The sequence below is a fragment of the Peromyscus leucopus genome, chromosome 9 (genome assembly GCF_004664715.2).
Source record: "Peromyscus leucopus breed LL Stock chromosome 9, UCI_PerLeu_2.1, whole genome shotgun sequence".
Classification (NCBI taxonomy): Eukaryota; Metazoa; Chordata; class Mammalia; order Rodentia; family Cricetidae; genus Peromyscus; species Peromyscus leucopus.
This window is the reverse complement of record NC_051070.1, coordinates 69,184,332-69,208,779: the sequence shown is the minus strand read 5'-3', so window position 1 is coordinate 69,208,779 and position 24,448 is coordinate 69,184,332. Positions and strand designations below refer to the sequence as shown.

The 24,448-nt window shown below is 55.0% G+C and overlaps 3 protein-coding genes across 8 annotated transcripts in view; 1 reads left to right on the top strand and 2 right to left on the bottom strand.

Annotated features, from left to right (window-relative positions):
• Window positions 1–1,289: 1,289 nt before the first annotated feature.
• On the top strand, window positions 1,290–2,789 carry Psmb11 (proteasome subunit beta 11). Its single transcript, XM_028892262.2, has one exon. The coding sequence runs from the start codon at window positions 1,695–1,697 to the stop codon at window positions 2,730–2,732; it is 1,038 nt and encodes a 345-aa protein (XP_028748095.2). The 5' UTR covers window positions 1,290–1,694; the 3' UTR covers window positions 2,733–2,789.
• Window positions 2,790–6,744: 3,955 nt separating this feature from the next.
• On the bottom strand, window positions 6,745–16,922 carry Cdh24 (cadherin 24). Its single transcript, XM_028892235.2, has 13 exons — window positions 16,785–16,922; window positions 15,014–15,331; window positions 14,552–14,846; window positions 14,252–14,371; window positions 14,008–14,175; window positions 13,650–13,837; window positions 12,928–13,181; window positions 11,980–12,116; window positions 9,585–9,706; window positions 9,392–9,503; window positions 8,503–8,760; window positions 7,053–8,060; window positions 6,745–6,970 (listed from the first exon to the last, which is right to left on the bottom strand). The coding sequence occupies exons 2-12, from the start codon at window positions 15,212–15,214 to the stop codon at window positions 7,561–7,563; spliced, it is 2,355 nt and encodes a 784-aa protein (XP_028748068.1). The 5' UTR covers window positions 15,215–15,331; window positions 16,785–16,922; the 3' UTR covers window positions 6,745–6,970; window positions 7,053–7,560.
• Window positions 16,923–17,718: 796 nt separating this feature from the next.
• Window positions 17,719–24,448, bottom strand: part of Acin1 (apoptotic chromatin condensation inducer 1) — a 44,928-nt gene continuing 38,198 nt past the window's right edge. For 3 of the 6 annotated variants that reach the window (XM_028892250.2, XM_028892254.2, XM_028892253.2), the window contains 10 exons: window positions 23,553–23,595; window positions 22,375–22,508; window positions 22,125–22,277; window positions 21,085–21,223; window positions 20,643–20,788; window positions 20,247–20,354; window positions 20,045–20,152; window positions 19,625–19,949; window positions 19,402–19,502; window positions 17,719–18,596 (listed from right to left, as the gene is read on the bottom strand). In XM_028892250.2, the coding sequence (XP_028748083.1) occupies window positions 18,276–18,596; window positions 19,402–19,502; window positions 19,625–19,949; window positions 20,045–20,152; window positions 20,247–20,354; window positions 20,643–20,788; window positions 21,085–21,223; window positions 22,125–22,277; window positions 22,375–22,508; window positions 23,553–23,595 (1,578 nt within the window). In that variant the 3' untranslated portion in view covers window positions 17,719–18,275. The remainder of the gene's footprint in view (window positions 18,597–19,401; window positions 19,503–19,624; window positions 19,950–20,044; window positions 20,153–20,246; window positions 20,355–20,642; window positions 20,789–21,084; window positions 21,224–22,124; window positions 22,278–22,374; window positions 22,509–23,552; window positions 23,596–24,448) is intronic. The other 3 variants (XM_028892249.2, XM_028892255.2, XM_028892252.2) reach the window with 2 other exon arrangements.

The following is a 24,448-nucleotide window of genomic DNA, read 5'->3' as shown; positions in this document are numbered from 1 at the left end:
AATCTTAGAAGAAATTGCCCATGTGGAGGATAGGAATAGAGTAGGAGGTCAGGATATGCATTTAGAGGACCATTCAGCTGTCCTAACCTGACTTATTAATAGCATGATGTAGGAGGATTTCACTCCATCCTTATGAAGAGTTTGAAACTTTGTAGAACTTTTAAATTTTTATTTTTATTTCATGCACCTTATTGCTTTACCTGCATGTATGTCTGTGTTACGGTGTCAGATCCCCTGAAACTGGAGCTCCAGGCAGTTGTGAGCTGCCATGTGGGTACTGGGACTTGAACCTGGGTCCTCTGGAAGAGCAGCCAGTGCTTTTAACCGATCAGCCATCTATCCAGCCCCCTGTAGTATTTATTTTTAAAGCTATTTATTTATTTATTTATTTATTTATTTATTTATTTATTTATTTATTTATTTATCTGTCTATCTATCTATCTATCTATCTATCTATCTATCTATCTATCTATCTATCTATCTATCTATCTATCTATCTGAGGTAGGGTCTCTTCTGGCTGGTCTGAAACTCACAATCTTCCCATCTTAACCCGAATGCTGGAATAGGTAATAGGTATATATGGATACCTTCAGATTTTTTTTTTTTTTTTGGTTTTTCGAGACAGGGTTTCTCTGTGTAGCTTTGCGCCTTTCCTGGGACTCACTTGGTAGCCCAGGTTGGCCTCGAACTCACAGAGATCCGCCTGCCTCTGCCTCCCGAGTGCTGGGATTAAAGGCATGCGCCACCACCGCCCAGCACATCTGGCTTTTTAATGTGGGTTTTGAGTGATCTTCCCAGCCTAGGAACACCATTTTTTTTTTTTGTTGTTGTTTTTGTTTTTGTTTTTCAAGACAGGGTTTCTCTGTGTAGCTTTTGGAGCCTGTCCTGGAACTCACTTTGTAGACCAGGCTGGCCTTGACTCACAGAGATTCGCTTGTGTCTGCCTCCTGTGTGCTGGGATTAAGGTGTGTGCCACCACGGCCCTGCTAGGAACACCATCTTTGTGTCCAGCTAGAAAGACCCCTTTGTCCCCAAATCAGAAGAGAAACTTTCAAGTTCTGGTACTCTTACCCTCAGTAACCCACCTGCTTTTCTGGGAGGTATTTGAGTCTCTTTCTCCTTTTCCCTCTTATAGAAACTGTCATCTCGGGGCTGGAGAGATGGCTCAATGGTTAAGAACACAGGCTGTTCTTCCAGAGGACCTGGGTTCAATTCCCAGCACCCACATGGCAGTTCATAGCTCTCTGTAACTCCAGTTCCAGGAGATCTGACACCTTCATGCCGATGCACATAAATTTAAGTTATATAAATTACAAAAAAATCATTAAGGACCTTTTCCATAGGTATATTTCTAAAAAGAAAGAAAGAAAGAAACTCATCTTTTCTGTGTTCAGCATAGTCGTCCCCCCATCTTACCATGAGTTAGAAGTCTTTGCATGCCTAATGTCCACACAGCAAAGCCAAGGAGGACCCAGCTCTTCTTCTCCTTGCAGCCACTCTTCTCTGCAGTCACCCTAATCCCCATCTCTACCCCCTGCTGGGTAGACAGAGGATGACAGACGGGAGACTCTTACCTGACTGATAGGTGGCGTCTCTCCAGCGCAGGAACCTCCGCTGGCCCGTTCTGTCTCCCCGGGGCAGTTCTCTGATGTGGGTGGAGATGCTTTGCCTGATTTAAGATTCGGGCGAAGAAATGAAGCATCAACTCCCGCGTCTCACTTACCGGTCCTGGCTGCTGTCCAGCTTCTCCGCGGCGTCCCTTCTTCCCCTTCGGACCCAGGCCTCAAATGCTGCCCCGCGCTCCTCCCAACTTCACTCAGCCTCAGCGATGGCTCTCCAGGACGTGTGCAGGTGGCAGTCTCCCGACACGCAGGGGCCATCCCCGCGCTTGCCTGCGGCTGGCGGCTGGGCTGTGCCCCGGGGCTGCGACCCTCAAACCTTCCTGCAGACCTATGGCCCCAGGCTGGCTCATGGCACCACCACCCTGGCTTTTCGCTTCCGTCAGGGTGTCGTTGCCGCCGCTGACACTCGTTCCTCCTGCGGCAGCTATGTGGCCTGTCCAGCCTCCCGAAAGGTCATCCCCGTGCACCAGCACCTCCTGGGTACCACCTCTGGAACCTCTGCTGACTGTGTCACGTGGTATCGGGTGCTACAGCGGGAGCTGCGGCTCCGGGAACTGAGGGAAGGTCAGCTGCCCAGTGTGGCAGGCACAGCCAGGCTCCTGTCAACCATGCTGTCCTGCTACCGGGGCCTGGATCTGTGTGTGGCCACGGCCCTGTGCGGCTGGGACCACTCGGGCCCCGCCCTCTTCTATGTCTACAGCGATGGCACTTGTCTGCAGGGGGACGTCTTCTCTGTGGGCTCTGGGTCTCCGTATGCCTATGGCGTGCTTGACCGTGGCTACCGCTATGACATGACCATTCAGGAAGCCTACACCCTGGCCCGAAGCGCTGTGGCCCATGCCACCCACCGTGACGCTTACTCAGGGGGCTCAGTGGACCTTTTCCACGTTCGAGAGACTGGGTGGGAGTATGTGTCCCGCAGCGATGCCTGTGTGCTGTATAGGGAGCTGCGGAAAGCCCCCGACTCGGAGCAGGAGGCGGAAGCCAGTCCAGTCCACCCTGAGCCTGCCGCTCCACAAGACGCTGAAGAAGGGGGAGGACTCTTGGTGGAGCCAGAAGAGGTGACCCCAGAAGACGACAGGATAATAGCAAAGACTGGAATGATGTGAGAAAGGACAGAACTTGGGAGACCCAGACAGGGCGGGCGGGTTGGGGAATGAGGCTGCCTTGGCAAGGTTAATTCTGGAAGCAGCCTCGTGGCATCTGGCTCTGGCCCTTCTGGGTTGCCTGCTTTGTTTGTTTAAGTCCCTATCCTTTCTGCCTCCCAGAGTGATTGACGTCCCTGCCTGACATGGCGTGATGATGCCCGGTGGATGGTATGGCCTCTCCTATCTCTAGACAGACATACCAAACACTTGCTGCATGCCTGCTGCGTGCCCACTGCCCTGCTGTGTGCCAGACTCTTTTTGGTCGTCCCATCCCAGTCTCTGTTCTCATTTTGGTCCTTATCTGTCAGAGTCTTTGTCTCTCTCTCTCTCCTGGTCACTTCTCACCTTGGTCAGCCAGGCCAGCAGCCAGAGAGAGCAGCAGCCCCTCTCAGAAAGACTTGGAAGCCCCGAAGGCTGCAGGGCCTAGTTCAGGTATAGTGGTGATGGTCTCGTCTCTGCTGCCCGCCTGCCGTGACCATGATGACTGTAATAATTCCTCCCTCCTGTACTGAGTGCAGTTCTCCTGACAGCTTTTGGAAGCATGATCCTGTACTGAAGCGGGATCAGGTTTAGAGAGGTATGGGACTTACCAGGTTATGGTAGGCGACAACATTGTAGGCTTAGACACACTCAACCCTTCCTGGGCTCTCTGTGCGTATTTCTCTCCCAGCCCCCACTGTCCTGCCCCCCACCTTTTTGGTTTTTCGAGACAGGGTTTCTCTATGTAGCTTTGGTGCCTGTCCTGGATCTTGCTCTGTAGCCCAGGCTGGCCTTGAACTCAGAGAGATCCTCCTGGCTCTGCCTCCTGAGTGTTGAGATTAAAGGCATGCACCACCACCGCCTGGCTGCCTGCCTTGCCCCCTTTGAGACGGTTTCTCTGTGTAGTTTTGGTTTTCCTGGAACTCACTCTGTAGACCAGGCTGGCCTCGAACTCACAGAGATCCGCCTGCCTCTGCCTCCTAAGTGCTGGGATTAAAGATGTGAGCCAACTGTCCTGCCTTTTCTGCCTTCTTTGCAAGCTTCTGGGGAATAAGCCAAGCCCCTGCCTATTTGCTAGAGATGAATGAACTCCAAGGAAGCCATGGGCTTGGAGGGGTGAGCTCAGAAAAACTGCCCATTCCCAGCCTTATCTGGCTATGCTGGCCAGGGCCTGAGCCCTGCCCTGTAGCCTAGCCCTGTTCTCTACTCACCAGACTTCTCCCTGTTCTTCACTCCTCTCCGGTTGCTCTCTCCAGAGGAGCAAGACCAGAGGACTACACTGGTGGTGCCAGCTAGCACATCTTCTGGTCTTCCTGGCCTGCTTCCCGCTTCCCAGGGAGCCAGGACTTGGAGATCCAGGCATTCAGCTTCAGGAGAATCACTGCCCTCTCCCCAGGCTGGTCAGGAGGTGGGGTCTGAAGGAAGACCATTGAAACTTTTCTCTTACCCCCAGTCCTAAGACTGACAGCTGGTTCTCCCTCTTCCTTGACCGTCTACACTTCGGATTAAGAACTCATTGACATTGGACTGACAGACTCTGAAATGGATTCTCCAACCTCTGGAGAGTTGGAAGGAAAGTTGGGGACCCTCAGAAAGAACAGAGGACTACAGAAAGTCCTCAGTACATGGGAACTAGTTTGCAAGCCAGGGTGGAGTCTGGCTATTGGCCCTCACAGCAGCCTTCACCCCCTGCAAACTGCCCAGCCTTAGGGAGGAGATGTGGGTCTCTGGGGGTGATAACTGAAGGTCACGGACACTTGAGACCTCCTAGTACTGGAGAAGCAGCTTTGGCACAGGCATGAGTGGGTTCAGATTCATGGTGACTGATGTGAGTAGGTCTTACATCCAACTACAGGTGAGTGATTCAGGCCAGGTATCTGCACGTGAGTGTGGCAGGAGAGGCATGTGTGGTGACTCTGGAAGAGAAAGGAGCTTGAATAAGAGCAGCCCCTGCAGTCTGTGTGGCACGGTGCCAGCCTCTGCCCCCCCCCCTTTGTACACCTTGCGCAGTGGAGAGCCACAGAAAAGAGGGGCTCGGGGCCGGGCTGGGCACCAGCCCATAACTACCCCTTACCCTCCTGGTCTGTTCTGAAGCTTTAGGGGCAGAGGGGTGGTCTGGGGCCTGTGGTGGGCATGTGAGCACAGAAAAGGCTGCTGTGAAGGGGTGTGTGTGTGTGTGTGTGTGTGTGTGTGTGTGTGCATATACACAGCCCAATCCCGAGGTGTTCTGTACCACTCTTCCCAGACTAGGTTCTCTGTGTAATAGCTCTGGCTGTCCTGGAACTAGCTCTGTAGATCAGGCTGGCCTCGAACTCACAGAGACCCACCTGCCTCCTGAGTGGTGGGATTAAAGGCGTGTGCCTTTTTTGTGCGTTTTTAATTTTTTTATATTTATGTATATGTGTGTTTTGTCTCCATGTATGTTCTGTACCACACGCTGGCCTGGTGCCCGCAGGTCAGAAAAAGGATATCAGATCAAATCCCCTGGACACAGGGATGCTTGTGAGCCACCATGTGGACACTGAGCATTGAACCCAAGTCTTCTGGAAGAGCAGCTAGCGCTCTTCACACCTGGGTCATCCACACTCCCCCCCCCCTCCTGTCCCCCGTTTTTAATGCATTGTTGGAGTGCCTCAGCGGGGTCAGTAGGACCGGGCAGGCAAAGTTAATGTCCCTTTTGAATGTACCCTTCTCGACCTGAGACTCGTCCAGGATCATTTTGTTCACCGTTCCAATACCTTTTAAAGGTTGAAGCAGCTATCGAGGTGAGACCAAAGGGCTGGCCAGAGAGCCTGCCTGGACTGCAGGACCCTGCCCTCTCTGGGGCCCTGCTCTGGCTGCTGCGGTTTCAGTTTCCTGAGGCCCTGGAGGGATGGACACCTGCTCTTTAGCAGGCTTTTTAATGCAGCTTCAGCAGAGGGAATAACCAGTGACCGAGAGAGGGCTCTTGGCGTCCCACCGCCTGTTCGTTCTAAGTCAGCAATTATGGAAGGCATGAGAAGGTTTGCTCCGGTCTGTGTGACCTTAATCTCAGCCCTCAGAGATGGAGGCTTGTGAGTTCAAGGCTAGCCAGGGCTATACAGTGAGGTCCAGATCAGCCTGAGCTACATGGTGAGACCCAGTCTCTCTCTCTCTCTCTCTCTCTCTCTCTCTCTCTCTCTCTCTCTCTCTCTCTCTCTCTCTCTCATGAAAGCAGCTTTCTCCAATTGCCAGCACCACACATTTAGTAGTGAGGGTCACAAAGACCTGCTGGGAAAGGCCCGAGACTTGGGCTGTTCCCCAAGCAGATGCCTCCTCTGCCTCAGGAGGTGAGCATGGAGGGTGTTGGCAGTCCCAGCTAGCTGCCACCCCACCTGATGTCGTCTACCCCTTAGCTACTCACACCCTGCTTCTCTGACTCTTCTTCTGTGCTCCATGGAGACTGAGACCTTCTGTGGGCTGGGGAGATGTGTGTAGAAGTGGAAGTGGAGGCCTCAATCAGTGTGGCTGTCCCACCACGGCCCATTCTTTATTAGTACTCTAGGCCCAGGGCTGGCTTGCGCCTGGCCGGCTACCCACCCACATTCTTGTGGTTACTAGTATGGCCCTCCCTCTTGCCCTCTGCTTGGTCTCTTGTCTCCGCTCACTCTGTATCCCCCTTGTCCAATCTCCTCTTGCCAATCGCAGAGGTTCATTTCTTGAGACAGTTGGAGACAAATGGGGTGGACCTGAAGAGTTGGTGGTGGACATGGAGACAGTCACTATCCTTCTGCTCCTCACACGGACCGGTCCAAACACTCCTGAGAGGGTAAAGCCGGTACCTCCAAGAAGGAATGAGCTGGGAATGGAGAGTTTAGACCGCTTCCACCCTCGGCACAGAGGAAGCTCTGTCCGGAAAGCTGAGTGCAGAAACAGAAGCAGGCTCCTACTTTACAAAATAAAGTGTTTATTATGAAATTAGAGATGGAGGCCCCTCCCCTTCCTCCTTTTCCCCCTTCCCCAGCTGCCTCCCCTTTCTCTCCCCCCTCCCTTCCCTTCTGGGGCCTGAGAAGCACACAAGACAATGCTCAGAGCTGGGATGCCCAGGGCAGGCTGACAGCTGGGCAGAGCTCCAGGGAGGTGGCCACGTGGGGGCTGAAGCTCTTGCCCTGGGAGGTGAGCTGGCTTCCTTCTTCCTTCTGCTAGAAGCCAGTGGAGCCAGGATGAGGCCATGAGTGATGGATGGAACCATGCGGGCAGGTCTATAAGGAATGGAGAACTGGTTTAGAAGCAGGGATTGGGAGTGCAGCTTTGGTCCAGCCCTTCCAGACCACGGACACTGACCTGGCACAGAGCATCTCCTGCAGTAGGGTGGGGCAGCAGTGGCTGGAAGATTCTCTTGCTTTTGGGATGGATAACAGGGACAAAAATAAACAAACAACAAACCAAAAAGCCAGGGACTCAAAGAGAAGGGAGGAACATGTGGGCAGGAGACAGACAGAGAGCATGTGTGTGGGCAAGGGAGACAGAGTCTGAGCGATTAGAATTTACTAGACAAAAACAGCCACAGAGTCACAGTGAGAACAGAGGTTGGGTCCGTTATAAAACCCAGCCCCCGACAGTGGAGAATCACAGACAGGGATCTCTGGAGAAACACACAGACGGACTGAGGGGTGGGAGGTAAAAGGAGGGTTGGGGGGGAGGAGGAAGGAGGGACAGACACCTCGGGCCCCTGGGCTGCCCCCGCCTGCCTGGACCCCGTGGGGGCTCACTCAGAGGGCCTGTGCACGCTGCCCCATGCCCCACCCACCGCAGCGCAGCGGCAGGGCCAGGGCCAGGGCCAGGGCCGGCCTCAGGGGGCCGGGGGCTCCTTGGCCCCATACAGCTCAGCCAGAGTGCGGAAGAGGGGACCCCAGTCGTCCAGTGGCTCGGTGGGGCCGGGGACACCGCCAGCCTCGCTGCCCGAGCCCAGGGAGCTGAGCGAGCCGCAGGAGGAGCCCCGGCCCTCGTAGCCGTAGACCTGCACCGAGTCGTACGGGGGCACACTGGGGTCCTCGTCCGCCTCGCGCAGCCGCAGCGCCAGCAACTGCGCCACATCGGCGGGGCCCGGCGGCCTGGGCTGGCGCGGCGCTCGGGTCCGCGGCAGCACGTCGCGGCGCCCCGGCGGGCCTGCGGCTGGAGGAGCAGCGCCATCCGGGTTCTGCAAGGCGGCGATGTCGAAGGCCTCGGTGTCCTCCTCTCCGCCGCCCTCGTCATCGTAGGTGATGATGTTCTCGCGGACGTCCTCCTCCTCCAGGACCATCAATGCCTCCTGCTTCTGCCGCCGCAGGGCCACGAAGAGCACCACCAGGGCTGCGGGAGAGCACACAGGCCGCCCAGCCGGCTGGTTCCCATGAGGGGCCAGAGGAAAAGCCAGCCGGGGCAGTGTGGCCAGAGGCTGCAAGCCCTAGATCTGACCCTGGGCAAACCTTGCTTTGACTTCTGCCATGGCCCTCTGCTTTGTGTGAATTTATGCGGGGGGGAGGGGGGAGTTTTATCTCCTTAGGTGTTTGAAAGGTTAAAACGAAACATCCGTGATGTGCCCAGCATCATCACACTTGACATGGAATAAGAGCTCTTTACCTATATAAGGCTGGTGACTATCACGGATTTGCAGGTCCACTCTATGAGAACAAATGCTTTCTCTTGGACCCATCAGGTAGTGGAAAACCCAGGCCGAAGGGGGTCATTCATGCCCTACGTCTAGACCTGCTTTCTCCCTCCCCACATCTTGTCCCACGGTGGCCTGACTCACCAAGCAGGGTGCCCATACAGGTGACGACGGCTAGCAGGGCCCCAGTGCTGAGACCGGTGGGTGAGAGCTGAGCCTCGGGCCAGCAGGATGCCATGGATGCCATGGAGCCATCGGGCCGGCAGCGGCACACGCTGACAGTCACCGTGGCAGTACTGCTCAGAGCTGGCTGTCCCCAGTCCCAAAGTTCTATAGGAACCAAGTAGGGGGCCTGGCGTGGTGGGGCAGGGCGGGAGGGTAGCAGCAGGCTGGCAGAGCCATCTGTGGAGAAAGGGAGGTGGGTGGGGCACTGTGGTGATACAGTGCGTACCCTAGTAAACTTGCCTGAGGACCAGAGGACAGAGCCAGCCACGAGATTAGACACAGAGGTCAGGCAGTGGTGACACACCCTTAATCCTATCACTCGGGAGGCAGAGATCTGTCTGGATCTCTGTGAGTTCAAGGCCACGCTGGAAACAGAGCCAGGCAGTGGTGGCACACATCTTTAATCCCAGTACTGGGAAGCACACACGCCTTTAATCCCAGGACGTAATATGGCTGGGCAGAGGAAGGTATATAGGGTGTGAGAAAACAGGAACTCACTCTCTTTAGGCCGAGGATTTCATAGAGGTGAGAACTAGAGGCTGGGTCTGTCCTCTGATCCTCAGGCAAGTTTATTAGGGTACACAATATATCACCACAGGGTACCTTCCCCGTAGGGTTGGTCCAGCCCACAGAGCCAGCTTTCCCAGGCAAGGTTTATGTAAAGAACAGATAAGTGTCAACGATCGCCTACCTTCTGTTGGTAGACGGTTCCACAGGGAAGGCAGGGGCAGTCAGGCTGGGCCAGGGGTGTGTGTGGGGGGGGAGAGGAGGGAGACAGGCATGGGTGTGGTTGCAGAAGGCCACCCACCTCGGTTGTCCCGGACTGTGAAGTTGGCATCAGGGCCCACAGGACCTTGAAGGGAGACCTGGCTACTGTTGCCAACTTCGTCTCTGTCTAGAGCCCGGATGACCTGAATCAACTGGGGAAGACGATGAAAGGCCTCTCAGTGGGATGGCCGCCGGAGACCTTAGGGTGCAACCCATCTACCTCAGCGGCTTACCTGGCCGGGGGCTGCAGAGTCACACACAAAAATGTCATAGGGCTCGGCCAGCTGGGGGGCATTGTCGTTTTCATCCAGGGTCTGGATGGCCACTTGCACACGGGAGGATTGCGCAGAGCTATCTGAAGCCAGAATACCAACATATGTACACCATACACGCACACACAACATACATGGTCCAGAGGCATAGATGCCACACAGCATGCACACAGAGCAACATGAGGTAGCCTGTAATATACAAGCAGCACACCATGTTTTAAAGTGGGTGGAAGTATACCAAGTGCATATGTGTTCACACGGTACTTAAGATAGAGACATCATACAATACACATGCAACAAATATACTGAACTGATGATGTACACACACAGCAAACTCATGCAAGATAAACCCAGCATGTGCATAAATGAAAGGTAAGCAGAAGGCACACACAAGGTGTGCAGATATAAACCAAGAAACAAATAAAGTCATACTATACATATAATATGTGAGTGTTGAAAACAAATCACATGCACACAAAGCAGAGACGAACGGTGAGCGAAGCATTAATCCCCATCCTACCTGGCCCAGAGAATGAGTTTTCATGCACACGTAGAATGGGGACACACACACACACACACACACACAGAGCATCAAAGGTCTGGGAAGCTGTAATACTGCGATCTGTATCACTGAGAGCTGACCTTGTCCAGTTAAGAGCTCCTCACAGGGTGCAGAGCTTAGAGCTCACCCTATGTGGCTCTCTAGCATTTTCTTACTTTGTTTCTCATTCTCAGTGGCATTCAAGAGAGAATGCTAAGTGTACTGAGTGTCTCGATTCCTTGAGTCTTTTCTCTAGGACGAGGGAGAGCTGGCTGGCCCTAGTGTAAGGGGCTGAGTTCACCGCTTGGGGCAGGGCAGGCTGTACGGGCTGCCTGGCCCTAAGGTGGGAAATATGGAGACAGAATGAAGGAGTCTTTCACTGCAGTAGGGGCCATGAGCCACTAGCCAATATCAGGGTGGGAGGTAAGAACAGGATTTGGCAAGGGTTCGAGAACACAGTGGGACATACACACACACACACACACACACACACAGAGCTACAGATAAGCAACCAGACACAATGCCGTAATGTATGTAATACACACTCATACACATAAAATCATTTCTACAGATACGCTTGCAGCTACAGACACACACACTACTGCCAGAGAGAACACAACCTCACAGACAGAAGCAAACACGAATACATTAACACACGTGACGAGCAGGAAGGCGGAGGAGATAAGAGCTCACACTGGAAACCGACCAGGTCAGACGCCTCTGCCGGTCATTTTCTGTGTGACTTTGGGAAGTCACTTAACTTCTCTTTATCTGAGTTCCCTCCCGTGGAAGCAGGGGAATCATCAGATCTCCCTCATCAAGGTGTAATAATTAAACGAGTCACTCCATTTTTGGTACTTAAAATAGTACCTAATACACAATAAGCAGTAACCCATCCGTCCGCAAATCCTCACACATACAAAGTATTACCTATAGCTACTGGTGTACACCACTATACACATTCAATCACACGCACAAATACCACAAATATAATTCTATGCAAACACAAAAAAGTGTGAACACATATTGCATTATAGACGTATGTCACAAGTATATGTACACACACACACACATATATATGTATGTATTTATATTTAAGATAGGGTCTCATGTCCCTCAGGCTGGCCTTGAACTGATTCTCCTCCCTTAAGCCTCCCTAGTGCTGACATTACAGGTGTGTGCCACACAGCTGTATACTTTACACATACGAATTATATCCATTCCTGAGTACATGTCCATGTGTCCACACACATACAGCTCTTTGTTGACGTGTACTGACATCTATACACAGAGCCATAACGCTGATGTACAATTTAAAAACAGCAGGAACGTGAGTAGAGGGCATAAGGCGCTACTTACAGAAGGGAGATTTCCTGTCTCCCCAGGGCAGAGAACTGAACCACGTGCTGGTTGGTTTTGGTGGGGGGCACCAGAGAGGCTCCATACATGGAGCCGGCACACGTCCCCTACTTCAGGGTGTGGGGGCAAGTCCCTGCAAATGTCCTAGAAGGGTTCCCCTTTGGGGGGCTGCTGACACACCCCTACACAGTCCTTTTCTGGCCCTGAGCAGTTTGTTAACCCACAGGGCGGGAGGTCTAGTCTCAGGTTGAGCAAATGAGGAGAGGCGTGAGTGTCAGGTAGGGAGACTGCTTAGGCAGGCAGGCCCTCTCCGCCTGTTCCACGGTGAGGCTCCAGGCTGCAGGCCAGGAATTGAACAGACAGGGGGCCACGGCTGTCACTTCCCCTCCCCACCCACATTCAGGGATGGCTCTCTGCCAGAACGCTGCTGTCTCCCAAGGGCCCGGGACTCCTCACCCAGCTCTGTGGCTAGCACGGTGAGGTTGTGCCAGACCCGAGCCTCGCGGTCCAGGAGCACCGCTGTTCGGATAGTGCCATCTTCGGGCTCGATGGAGAAGCAACGCTCTGGATCCGAGTAGGGGAGGATGGAATATCTAGAGAAAACGGACGGATGGGGGAGCTGCCGCCTCTCCGGCTCCCCTTTCCTCCCCCGCTCAGGGCTCATCTTGAGCAGAGCCTGAGCAGCCACTCAGAGCCACTGGTCAGGCCGGAGTTCCCTGGGAGCCCCTAAGAGTTAGGGGGACGGGATGTGATAGGAGTGTTTGGCGAGGAGAAACACTACCTGTGTTTCAGACTTGGAGGCTCTGTTCTGGGAGCCTAGGGACCTGTGTTTCGTGCCTGCTCTGCCTCAGACCAACTGGGTGACCTTGGGGGAAATCATTTGACCTTGTTTAATCAACTGCAAAACGGGAATGACACCAGCACCTCCCCTCACGGAGCTGTGTCGGGGGATGTTGGTCTGGAAGGTGGAGGGGCCGTGGTTCGCAAGGTAGACCACGCCAAAGCTGGAAACCGGCTGTCACTCCCAGTGGGCACGCCACTTAGCCACTCACGGTTGGCCTCTAAAACAACTGGCGACGACGACGGCCCCTACTTCATGGGGACCTTGTGAGAATTAAATGTTATGGAGTAAAATGGGAAGCACTTAGGGTGTGATCAGCAGAGAACCATTTATCAAAGAGAGTCCATTTGCTTGTACGGCCACTAGGGGGCGCCACCCCTGGTTCACCCAGGGAAGTAGGTGGAGGGTTGGGTTGTGGTTAGTCAGGCCTGCCGACCAGCATGGGAAGTGAGACCTTGGCCAAGGGATAGGATTTGCCCCAAAGATGGCACATCCTGTGCCTAGCCAGCCTCTGCGATCCTTTAAGAGAGCCGTGTCCCTCCCCAGCTCACAGTCCAGCTAACCTGATTGGGCTGGCCGGGGAGTCCAGGTCACTGGCGGAGATCTGGCCCACCAGGGTCCCAGGAGCCTTGTTTTCAGGTACCGCCAGGTGGTAGGTGGCCTGGGTGAAGGCAGGCGGCTCTGGGGCATCCTGCACCGCCACTCGCACGGAGGCCACGTCCTTGAAGGGACCCCGGCGCAGGTAGGCGGGGTCGATGAGTGTGTTGGTGGCTTCCACCCGGAAGGTGTAAGAGCGGCGGGTCTCGAAGTCCAGGGGCTATGATGAGGGGAGACAGAGAGCGGTGGATCGGAAGTGGGTGGGCCCGGCTCACAGGCGCAAAGTCTCTTCACCACGGGAGAGGTGTGGCCTCAGTGGTCACGGTGGGTGGGTGAACCCTGCAGAACTGTTCTCAGCTCCACTGGAGACTTAAGTAACCTCGAGACGCTCACACCCCCTTCTAGCTTTCCAAACCTCATCTAAAAGGTACGACGACGATCACTACGACCTCCGAGTTCTAACACAGGGGTCCTAAGCACGGTTCTAGGAAACTATGGCCAGGGGGTGGGGTAGGAGTGAGGTATAAGTGAGCCTCGGCGGCAGGAGGTCTATTGCATTCGTTAGTTTTTTTTTCTCGGTGCTAGGGATGGAATCTCAGCCTTTGGGCGTGTTAGGCAAGCTCCCACCACTGAGCTTTCCGCCCCCCCCCGCTGAGTCTGCGGGTGTTCATGGACGGAAGGGGCTAACCTTCCGGACAGTAAGGAGCCCGTCCTGACCCTGGGAGTCGGTGCTGATGCTGAAGGCCTCTGAGCCTTCCCCGTCCAGGATGCTGTATGCCATCAGGGCATTGTCCCCCAGGTCGGGGTCCTGGGCCTTGAGCCGGCCCACCAGGGTTCCCGGTGCAGCTGTCTCCACCACAGAGAACTGGTACAGACCTTAGGGGAACAGGCAGGGGAGATGTGTTCTTGGAGGTGTCTCCAGCCCTCCTGCCCCCCACCCCCACCCAACCAGCACTTCCTTTCTGGCTGGGGTGGGACCGAGGAGGGGCGGCTTCTCTAGAAGCTGTGGGGTAGGGCAGACAAATGGGCAGAGCCCGCCCTCTTACTCTGAGGGAACTTGGGGGGGTTGTCGTTGACATCACTGAGGGTGACGGTGACTGTGGTGCTTCCCGACAGGCCCCCCATGTGGCCCCCCATATCCTTGGCTTGGATCACCACCAAGAACTCCTCTTGGGTCTCCCTGTCCATGTTGGGGATGGCTGTGCGAACCACTCCTGAGGGAGAGACACTGGGTCAGGGCTGTTTGTCCCCAGGGCGGCCCCACGACGAGGTCCCCGGGCCCGTTCTCACCCGTCTGGGGGTCCACGGAGAAGAAAGGCAGTCCATCCAGCACAGTGTATACCAGTTTGGCGCTGTTCCCATAGCTGGGGTCATCGGCGTCGTGAGCAGTCACTTGGATTACGGACGTCCCTGCGGGAGATTCCCGTGTCCCATTCGGCGGCGGCGGCAAGGCCAGAAGAGAAGAGTAGGTTGAGGGACCCCCAGATGTGAAGAAGGCTGAGTTAAAGGGGGAGTTCTAGGGTAGACAACAAAAGGGGCAGGGAGGGCGAAGGAGCTTGGGGGGGGGGGAACCAGAGCTGGGGTGCTCACCCACGTTAGACATCTCGGGCACGGTGGCATGGTAGGGCCCGAGGGGAAACACAGGCGGATTGTCATTGATGTCTTGCACTTTGATGATGAACTCTGACGGGGGCTCCAGGGGCCGGTTAGAGGCTCGGTCCACCGCTTGGGCCAGCAGCACGTACTGTGCTTTCTCCTCCCGGTCCAGGCTCTTGGTCACGTGGATATTGCCCGTGGCCTCATCAATCACAAACACAGTGCCTGCCCCCTCCCCGGTCAGCAGGTACTTGGTGCGGCCCTCACCCCGGTCAACATCTGAGTGCAGCTGTAAGAGACAGAGGAGATGGCAGGACGCTCCGAGCGAGACCGGGTTTGGGGTGAGTGTTAGGGACGCGAGGGGACCAAGGTCACTGCCGAGTGATGGAGTTACAGGGCAGGATCTAAGGGCCTGACAGACCAGACAGAGAAGACATGGGAAAGGCTGATCCTTACCTTGCCAATAAGCACGGGCTCTGGACCAGAATATTCCTCAATGACAAAGAACTGGTTCCAGACCCAGCTCCTTCGGGTCCGCAGCAGGGTAGGACCTGAGTGTCCCCGGGACCCTGCCCAGGCCGGGACTGGAGCCGCCAGGCGCCCCATGCAGCCCCAGCCACCCAGCCAGGCCAACAGGAGCCGGACAAGGCCCCACATGCTTGAAATCCAGCCAGGGCTCTTGTTCACTGGCCCCAGGTGCGGAGGCCGGCCAGGGCCGGGTGGCCCATGAGCTGGTCGGGGAAGATGCGTTGAGGCTACCCCATGGATCCACACCTGTAGGACAGGTAGCGAGCGGCTCAGGATCAAGGAAAAGTCTAAATCCTACTCCCCTCCCAAATTAGACACCGAAGCCTAGGTCTCTAAGAAAGCAGACGCCCACTGCCCAGAACCCAGTCCAAGACAGACAGTGATCCCTCCACCCAGCTCTGCCTGGATTCACCTCCAGCCCTCCAAGCCCATAAATCTCAGGGCAGTCAACTCTGGAAAGCTGGGGAGGAAGAAGCAAAGGGGACGGATGATGAAGGGACGTGGAATTTCAAATCCTGTCCTGTCCTTCAGCCTTGGGCACAGAACTAGGGTGCTAGAGAAGGTAGGTGGGCTGACAGCGAAGAGCTAAAAATCAAGAGGTTGGATTCACTGACACGTAGCCGTCCTTATCCACAGGGTCAGGTTGGGACTTAGAACAGCGCCCCCCCCCCAACCCCACCTATCCAGATTGCCCCCAGCCCGCCCGGCCAGCTGCAGTCTTTAAGGGGAATTGGTCTGACGGAGCAGAGTGAGCTGGAAGAATTGGGAGCGGGGCTGCAGGCAGTGCAAGGAGGCTGAGGGGAGCTGAAGTGCAGGCTGATCCGGGGGCCAGAGACAGTGGTTGAGGGCTCCGGATGGAGAATCAGGAATGGCCTGGCAGACAGGGAGAGCAGATGAGAGAGACAGATCACAGAGACAGAAGGGCGGCAAGAGAGAAGCAAAGACATCAGGGAGGCAGCCTGGGTATCTGGAAGCTAGAAAAGGAGTCCTAGGTACTGGGCATGGGAACTGGTGGGGCAGAGGAGCGGTCAGGCTGCGTGCGTGTGTGTGTGTGTGTGTGTGTGTGTGTGTGTGTGTGTGTGTGTGTGATCAGGCCTCGGGAACTTCATTCTGGTAGAGTAAGCTACCAGGAGCAGTAGAGGTAGGGAGGGGCTGCGGGAAAGGAGCTAGAGAGAGGACCCTTCCCATTTCTCTCCCTTCTCCTGAAGGGGCCCATGGTCAGGTAGCTGCGCCCCTCCTTCTCCCGCCACCCCCCCCCCAGCAGATGTACACACCTGACAGGCCGTTTGCTCCCCAGAGAAAAGAAGCCAGAGGGCAGCAGGGGACCAGGGAGACAGGCGGGACGAAGAGCAGAGAAGGAAGGGAACAGGAGCGGGCAGCAGGGACAGCAGGAGGAGGAGAGGAGAGGAGAGCAAGGCAATGGGAGAGGGAAGGAGAGCGGGAAAGGGGAAAGGGGAGCAAGGTAGAAGAAGAAAAAGGCAGAAGAGATGGGAAGAGACAGGACAAGAGGGAGAGAGAAGGGGCAGAGAGGCGGAAGGGTGAAGAGAAATCCGGAGAGGCAAAAGGGAGAGGTGTGTAGGAAGGGAGAGAGCAGAGCGCGGGAGAACCGAGCCGGTACGGCTCGCAGCCAGAGCGCACCGCAAGCTGCGGGCCCCCCGCCGCCCCCGCGAGGATTCCCGACCCGGGCAGGCGCCCTTACCTGGCACTGCCAAGGGGCTCGGGACTGCGAGCAGCGCCCCGCCCGCCTCCGTCGTCGGCTCCCCGGGGCGCAGCCCCGAGCGGATCCCAGCCGGCGCCGCGGCTCCGCTGCAGGTCTGAGCGGCCCCGGCGAGAACAAGGGAGCGAGACGGAGGGGGCGGGGGAAGGAGGCTCCGCCTGCGGAGGAGAGGCGGCTCGCGCGGGAGAGGAGAGCCCTGCCTCCGACCCTCCCCGGCCAGTCCCCGCCCCCGCGGCTCCCGGGCTGCGGGGCGCATACAGATGCGAGGCCCCTCCCGGGCCGGCCGGCAGCGCGCCCGGGTACCCGGGCAGGACGGCCCGGCTGTTCCGAGGGGTCTGGCGGAGGGGGCCCCACAGGCCCCGAGCGCGAGCGGCCAGCACGGCACCTGCGGAGGCACGCCGTGAGGTGGGGCCCCGGCTTCGCGCTTTGGGTTGGGGTACGGCTGCGAGGCTGCTGCTGCCTCGGGGTCTTGTGCACATCACAACAGCGAGTTGAGTCGGCTAGGGTGAGCTTAAGGGCGGCAGGGGAAGCGGCGGCGGTCTAGGGAGCTCGCCAGAGACAGGGGCACGACACCGGTGGGGAGTGAATCTTTTAGGAAGCTCTTGGCAAGGATCTAGTCTAGAGTGCTTGCGCCCCCTGGTGGCAGTTGTGGGATGAATCTTGTGGGTGACCGTGCCTAATTGTGCAAGGGGCTGGGAAGCCGACCCTGCCAGCTGTTAGGGTCCTACAAAGGAAAACAGGACACACTATTTCCCAGAGTGAAGAAGACGTCCAGCTTTGGGTTGATTAGAGCCAAGTGGGGATGAGGATCCCTGAGGGAGGCGGCTGCTCCAGAAGAATGCAGAGGCCCACCATGCTCATGGCCATTCAACGCCCCTCTCACCCAAAACCCTTCCCAAAGAAAGGCACTCAAATACTAGTTAAAACTAAGTCAGATTTTTATTTTTTTTCATAGACCACATCATTTAATAATAAAAAAAATAAAAATAAAAATTGAACAAAAGGAAAAGGTGGATATAAAGTGGAACCAGAGGGCAAGAGGCCGCAGAACAGAAGAGGCTGGGAACTGCAGGGGCCCTGGGACTCAGGAGGAGAGGCTGATTCAGCTCATAGGTGACCCAGTCCCGGCCCCGGCTGTTCCCAGAAGGCTGTGTGTGAGTACCCAAGGGAGGTGGAAAGCAGGATGGAGGGGAATGAGAGGTCTGGGGCACTTGGCTATTCCTTCCCACTTCTGGCCAAACCCTTCCCTCCATAACTAGCTCTTCCCTCTCAGACTCAATAGGAAGAGAGTGAGGCTGGGGGAGGGAGATCACCACTGCTCCATTGGGGACGCGGGGTGGGTGGCAGTTACAGTTCGGCAATGGGTGCAGACCCTTGGTTCCGGGGCGGTGGTGGGTGTACCTATCCCTCTGTGGCCTTGAACCTCCCAGGGCAGAGTGGCAGGTACCTGCAGCTCTCCTAGTGTTCTCTTAGCTAGCGGCGCCCACCCCGGTCCCGTACAGGTGTGCTTCGACTCCGGCTTCTGCTGTGGCGCTTGGCGTCTCTGCGATCCCTCTCCCTGCCCCGGTCTCGGTCTCGTTCCCTCTCGCGGTCTCGGTCCCCCCTGTCCCGCTCTCGCTCCCTCTCCCGCTCCCTCTCCCTGCTGTGCTCTCTCCGCTTCTCCCGTTCTAGCTGTCGGGTGCGTTCCCGCTCAGCTTCCTTCTCCCGCTCCTTCTGTTCTTCCTCCTCTCGTTCCTTTCTCCTCTTCTCCCGCTCCTTGGCCCGTTCAGCCTGCTCTGCCTCCTTCTGTACAATCTGCAGTCAGGCGGGAGGGCAGAGAGAGAAAGGACATCAGTCCACACCTGAACCCCTAGCTCAGGTGACTGTCAGTGTTGCTGTTAAACAAGAAGAGGGCAGGCATGGGGGTGAGCTGTGCCCTTTTATACTGACAGGGGCTACCACCATCCAGGTGCATCTCTTTGTATTTCCCTAGCTTTCATCACTCTAGATGCAAACAAATCAATTCCCCCAGATTCTAATTCCCAATATTTAAGGGGCCAGCAAGATGGCTCACTGTATTAAAGCCTTGTTGCAAAAGCCTGACAACTTTCACCCCTGAAATCCCTAAGGATGGAAGGAGAACCAGTTCCACAAAACTGTCCCCAACCTCCACATGAGCACCATGGCAAGCACACCCCCCTCCCTTCCAACAGCTACACTAAGAAAATGCTTTCGCCGGGCGGTGGTGGCGCACGCCTTTAATCCCAGCACTCGGGAGGCAGAGGCAGGCGGATCTCTGTGAGTTCGAGGCCAGCCTGGGCTGCCAAGTGAGCTCCAGGAAAGGTGCAAAGCTACACAGAGAAACCCTGTCTCGAAAAACAAAACAAAACAAAACAAAAAAAAGAAAATGCTTTCACATTCTCATGAAAAAGCAATTCTAGACAGTCTAAGACTTGTATAAAGACTTTGTAAAACATGCATTTCTTAGCTAGTAAGTCAAGTTCCAAGAACATCCTCCGGCCAATGCCGGGCCATCTCATCTCCACGTCCCATCGATCTCCTGGGTGCAGTGACCACCTCCAGCTTTATTTACCACTCCCCAGCAAAGGACAGCACTCACCTGGCTCTCAGTCAGTGGGAGCCAATAGATGCAGGGAGCTGCCTTAGTCTTACGGAAAAGGTCATCCAGCAGTTTAGCAGGAGGCTCCTCCTGAGCCTTTTCTGTGGTGGGAGGAAATCACCATCAGATGCATAAAACCCTCCGACCCAACCCGTCTGGGTCTCTGTCCCTCCAGCCAGGAGACACGAACACCCTCCCTCCCTCCCTCCCCCCAGCTAAGCACCTTTCTTCTCGCTCTTCTTCTCTTTAGACTTGGCACGCTCCTTGCGGCGGCGGTCACGGGACCGGGATCGGGAGCGGGGCCCCTCTCGAACTTTGTCCCGGTCCCACTCCCGCTCAGACCGCGTTCTCTCCCGCCGTTCCATTTCTCGCTCCCGCTCTGCCCACTGCTCCCGGACAGCGCGCTCCTGCTCGCGCTGCTCTGCCCGGGGGTGGGGAGGGGGCTGCACTGGGGGTGGGGGCGGGGGGTGCAGGGGCCTGGGTGCTCCCTGATCCTCTGTCTTAGTTTCCGAAGGCCGATCAACCAAGAGTCCCCGGTGATAGTCCAGCTGTGGCAGAGGGACGAGGACAGGGAGGACAATCTTAGCGACTGAGTTGGGGGACGTCTCAGAACCCATTCCCTCCTTCCCTTTAGCTTTCTCACCTCGTCCTGCTCAGCATAGTCAGCACAGAGGAATTTGGGGTTGGACTGGGGCCACTTGACCCCATGGAGAGCGGTCCGGGTGGCCACGGCTTCCTCTACTGTTGAGTACTGGTGAGGACAAGCAGAGGCACAGGCACCTTTAGTCGTCTCCACCCCTACAATGCTCCCCCACCGCCACAAACCAGTCAGTTCTCCGCCTCACCGTTACAAAGCAATGAGATTTGATCTTGTCAATCCAGAAGGCCTCTTCTACCAAAGTTCCCGTCCGCCCCAGCAACTCCTTCAGCTGGCCTAACGTGAAGGGACGAACCTGCCAAGGAAAATGAACTTTCAGGGTCCTAAGAAGGTTAGCACACCTAGACATCTAGCATTGAGATTTCCCCAGCGGGGCTGGCGAGATGGTTCAGTGGTCATGAACACTGTTTCTTTTCCAGAGGGCCCAGGCTTGAGTCCCAGCATTCACACACGGACGCTGAGAACTGCACTCAAGCCCTCTCGGAGAGCACTACCCTCGTAACCGCTGAGATCTCTCTCTAGCTCCCACCCAAAGGGTAAACCCTCAAGAAAAGGAGCCCACACTATGGGAGCCACGACTTACCAAGTTGGAGATATGGACAATGTTACTGATCTTGCCCCTGGGTGGGGAGGGCACCTGTGCAGTCCGGACTGGGTCATCAATTGTAATGGAAACTCCAGACTTCTGCTGGCTAATGGACCTTCGGGTTAGGGTGTCTCCTAATGTTACTGGAGAGAGAGCACACAAGAGCAGCTTACAGGAGCCCCTGCTGGCTCACTGCCCAGGGATCTATCGCACCGCTCCCCTGAGTTATCCTCTGCTCAGCAGCCCCTCTCCCATCTCCCAAGTACAAGGGCAGACTAGTCTCCTCTTCGTGGAGATTTGAAGTCTATCCTAAGACTCAAACCCAGTTCAAAGCAGTGCTGGGAGATGCCAGGCACAGGAAACCGTTCGACAGGTAAGGCAGAGGCATCAATGCCCAAACCTGCTGCGAGAACTCAGACGGCAGTTCCACCTCACCCACCTTTCTTTACTTCCTGCTCCACAGGTGGGGGCAAGGCCACCTCTACTGACACCTGGGGAGGTCCAGGGGGTTCTGGTTCAGGCTCCTTCTCTTCTTCCTCTTCCCTCTGCCCATTCTCCTGGCCCTCTGCAGGTACCACCTGTCAAGACAGCAGGAAGCAGAGGTGGTCTGTCACCACGCTCCCAAAGACAGTAGTAGGATCAACCTCACACATTCCTTCCACTGAGGGAGGTTATTCTCGGTTAACTCTCAACTCTTGTTTTATGTGTGTTTTGAGACAGGATCTATGGAGTCCTGGCTGTCCTAGAGATCCAGACTGGTCTTGAATTCAGAGAGCTCTTTGCCTCTGCCTCTCTGGAATTAAAGCCGTGTGCCACCATGCCTGGCTAAAACACTTTTACTGAAAACAAAAATAAACTTTTAATTATTTGTGTGCCTACATACACACAGGCAATGTGGAAGTCAGAACAATTTTAGGAGCTGGATCTCTCACATGGGTCCTGCAGAGGGCTGTTAAGGCCCCTTGACCCACTGAACAATCCTGCTGGCCTGGACTTTTTTTTCTGCATGAGGCAAGAAGTTCAACTATTTTGTCTTTAGTTTTCAATTCTGGTACTGTGGCACAAGCTGCTGAAACAAGAGTAAATGAACTGGTGTGGTTGTGTTCTAATAAAATGTTCTTTGAGCTGAGTGGTGGTGGAGGCAGCGGCGCCGCACACCTTTAATCCCAGCACTCGGGAGGCAGAGCCAGGCGGATCTCTGTGAGTTCGAGGCCAGCCTGGACTACCAAGTGAGTTCCAGGACAGGCGCAAAGCTACACAGAGAAACCCTGTCTCGAAAAACCAAAAACCAAACAAACAAACGAACAAAAAACCCCATGTTCTTTGCAACTGGCAATGTCTGGCACAGCAGGAGCCCAGACTGTATATCAATTAAGGCAGCCCTCAGCACAGGAGTTTCCTTCTAGGACTTTACCTCAGCTCCTCAGCGGTGCTCTTACCTACTGCCTCACTCCTGATGCTGGGGTGCAGTACTTTTACCTGAGTGACTGTCCGGCATATTTTCAGTCCTTTGTCGTGGGTTCCATCATCACCATTACGCTCTGTCTCATCCTCAGAGATTCGGGAGTCGTCAGCATGAAGATCCACAACAGCCTCCTGCCCCGCCAGGGGTTTGATGTCGGGGATGAGGCTCTGGGACACAGACATCCCCGCTACCCCGTTACACTGGGCCCGTGTCCACGCCCATCTCCATGTCTTCTCCTCCCTCCCCTGGCCCCTCCCACCTCACCTTGAGTGACTCGGTCGTGATACTGATGGAAGGCTTCTTCTGTGTGGTGGCTGTGCTGGCTCCCCAACGTCGTTTTCGACCAGGCTGGCCCCCCTCTGTGTCACTGTTTCCAGCTTGCACCCCCTTGGTAGCTGCTGTCCCCAAGAAATAGGACCCAACAGTTAGATGGCCTCAGGCTCCCTGCTAGCTCAAATCATAACACTTATAAATTGCTTTTGGCTGAAGTTTTAGTAAAAGGTTAAGAAAATATTTTTCTTGGGGGGCTAGGGGACTAAGGTTTAAGGGTAAACAAAAATGTTCTATCTTCCTTATAGATGAAAAGGATTTGTCTGTAAAAGAGAAGGGGGTAACTAGCTGGACGAACACTCAGACAAGAGCACATTGTGAAACTGGGAAGCTTCTATGAGGTCTAATACACTTTTGCAATGGAGTTGGGTATGGTGACAAACACCTTTAATCCCACCACTTGACAATACAGAGGAATATCTGAATTCAAGACTAGCCTAGTCTATACAGCAAATTTCAGGCCAACCAGAAAACACCACTACCACCACCACGCGAGTTCCTCAGTGGGAAACAGTTAAAATTACTGTAGGAAGCACAATCATTTCCTAGATGTGTGTTAGAATAAAGTATAAAATGGTAAGCATTATCTGGGAGAGTCTCTCTGACTTACAAATTCAAGACCAGAACCCGATAGAACAACATTCCTCTAAGAGTCAGGAATAGAAGCAGATGCCTGTAGTCCCAGCTCCTTGAGAGGATGTGGCCGGTCCAGCCTGCAGCCAGCCTGGTCTACATAGCAAAGAACTTGTCTCCAAACTAAGTAGTAGGAAGAGGATGGACTGGAACTGGTCTGAGGCAGAGCACTTTCCTTAAATGTGGCTGGAGCCAAGGGAACTGCTGTGGTATTGCTTGCCTAGCATGTGCAAGGTCCTGGATTCGATCCTCAGTAACACATGCACACCCCTACACACGCACACGCACACACAGGTAGCTGGGGAAACAACAGGATTGGTTCAAGGGGAAGAGGAGCCTACATGTGTAGGGAAGGCTTGGTAGGTGGATGGCAGGGGAGAACTGCCCCCCACCAAGAACGCTATGGGGTAGAAATGGGATTCTATCTGTCTGTGAACAGTTTTTTATAACTTTTGCCAGGGATTTGGGGCCAGACTTACAGACAACGGAGATTTTCCTCTTGAATGATTTGGGCATCGAACTCTGTATGGAGAAGATAAGGAAGAGAGAGAGAGACCCCACAGAGAGGGGGAAGGAGGTTAAATGGGGCAATCTTAGTACACATGCCAAAGACACACAGAGACAGAGAGAGAGACACCAACAGATAGAGACCAAAACAGAAGCAGCAAACGGCAAAAAACGAAGCAGAATCAATGCAAGTTAGAGGAAAAATTAAAACCAAACATCATAGGGAAACTCATCTATCCCATTTCACACCAGAGTATTAGCTTTACCAGAAATAAGCTGGAAGAGGAACTCCACAACCTCCCAGCTGTTTAATTTTTGGGTTCTTCTTTTTTGAGACAGGGTCTCACTATGTAGCTTAGGCTGGCTTCAAACTTGCAGTGATCCTCCTGCCTCAGCCTCCCAAGAGCTGGGATTACAGGCATGAGCCACCATGCCCGGCTCCCTCCCAGCCCTTTAAAGCTGCTGATCATGCCCTCTTCAACTGTATCTAAGGGGTGAGGACACCAAACCCAACGACCTATGGTCAGACAGAAAATCAACTCCTGAGATGGCTACTTCAACAACTTTCCTCTACTCCATGCCCAGTCTGACATCTTGACAGGATCTGGGATGCTTGAAGGCCACCCAGACCACCACCACCACCACGGAAAAGAATTAGACTAGGTTCACTGAAGAGGGAACTCCTGAGCCAACAGCTAGCAGAGCACTGAAAGGTATCTCCTGTGTAGGGAGGTTCTGGTCAAGGGCAGGGGGCCTCAGGGAGAGCTTCAGCACCTCCAGCTACCTACCACCTTCACTACAGCACAGCCTAACGCTACCCTTCCAATAAGACTCCAACCCCGGGGCTCAGACCAAGGACCAAAACCAA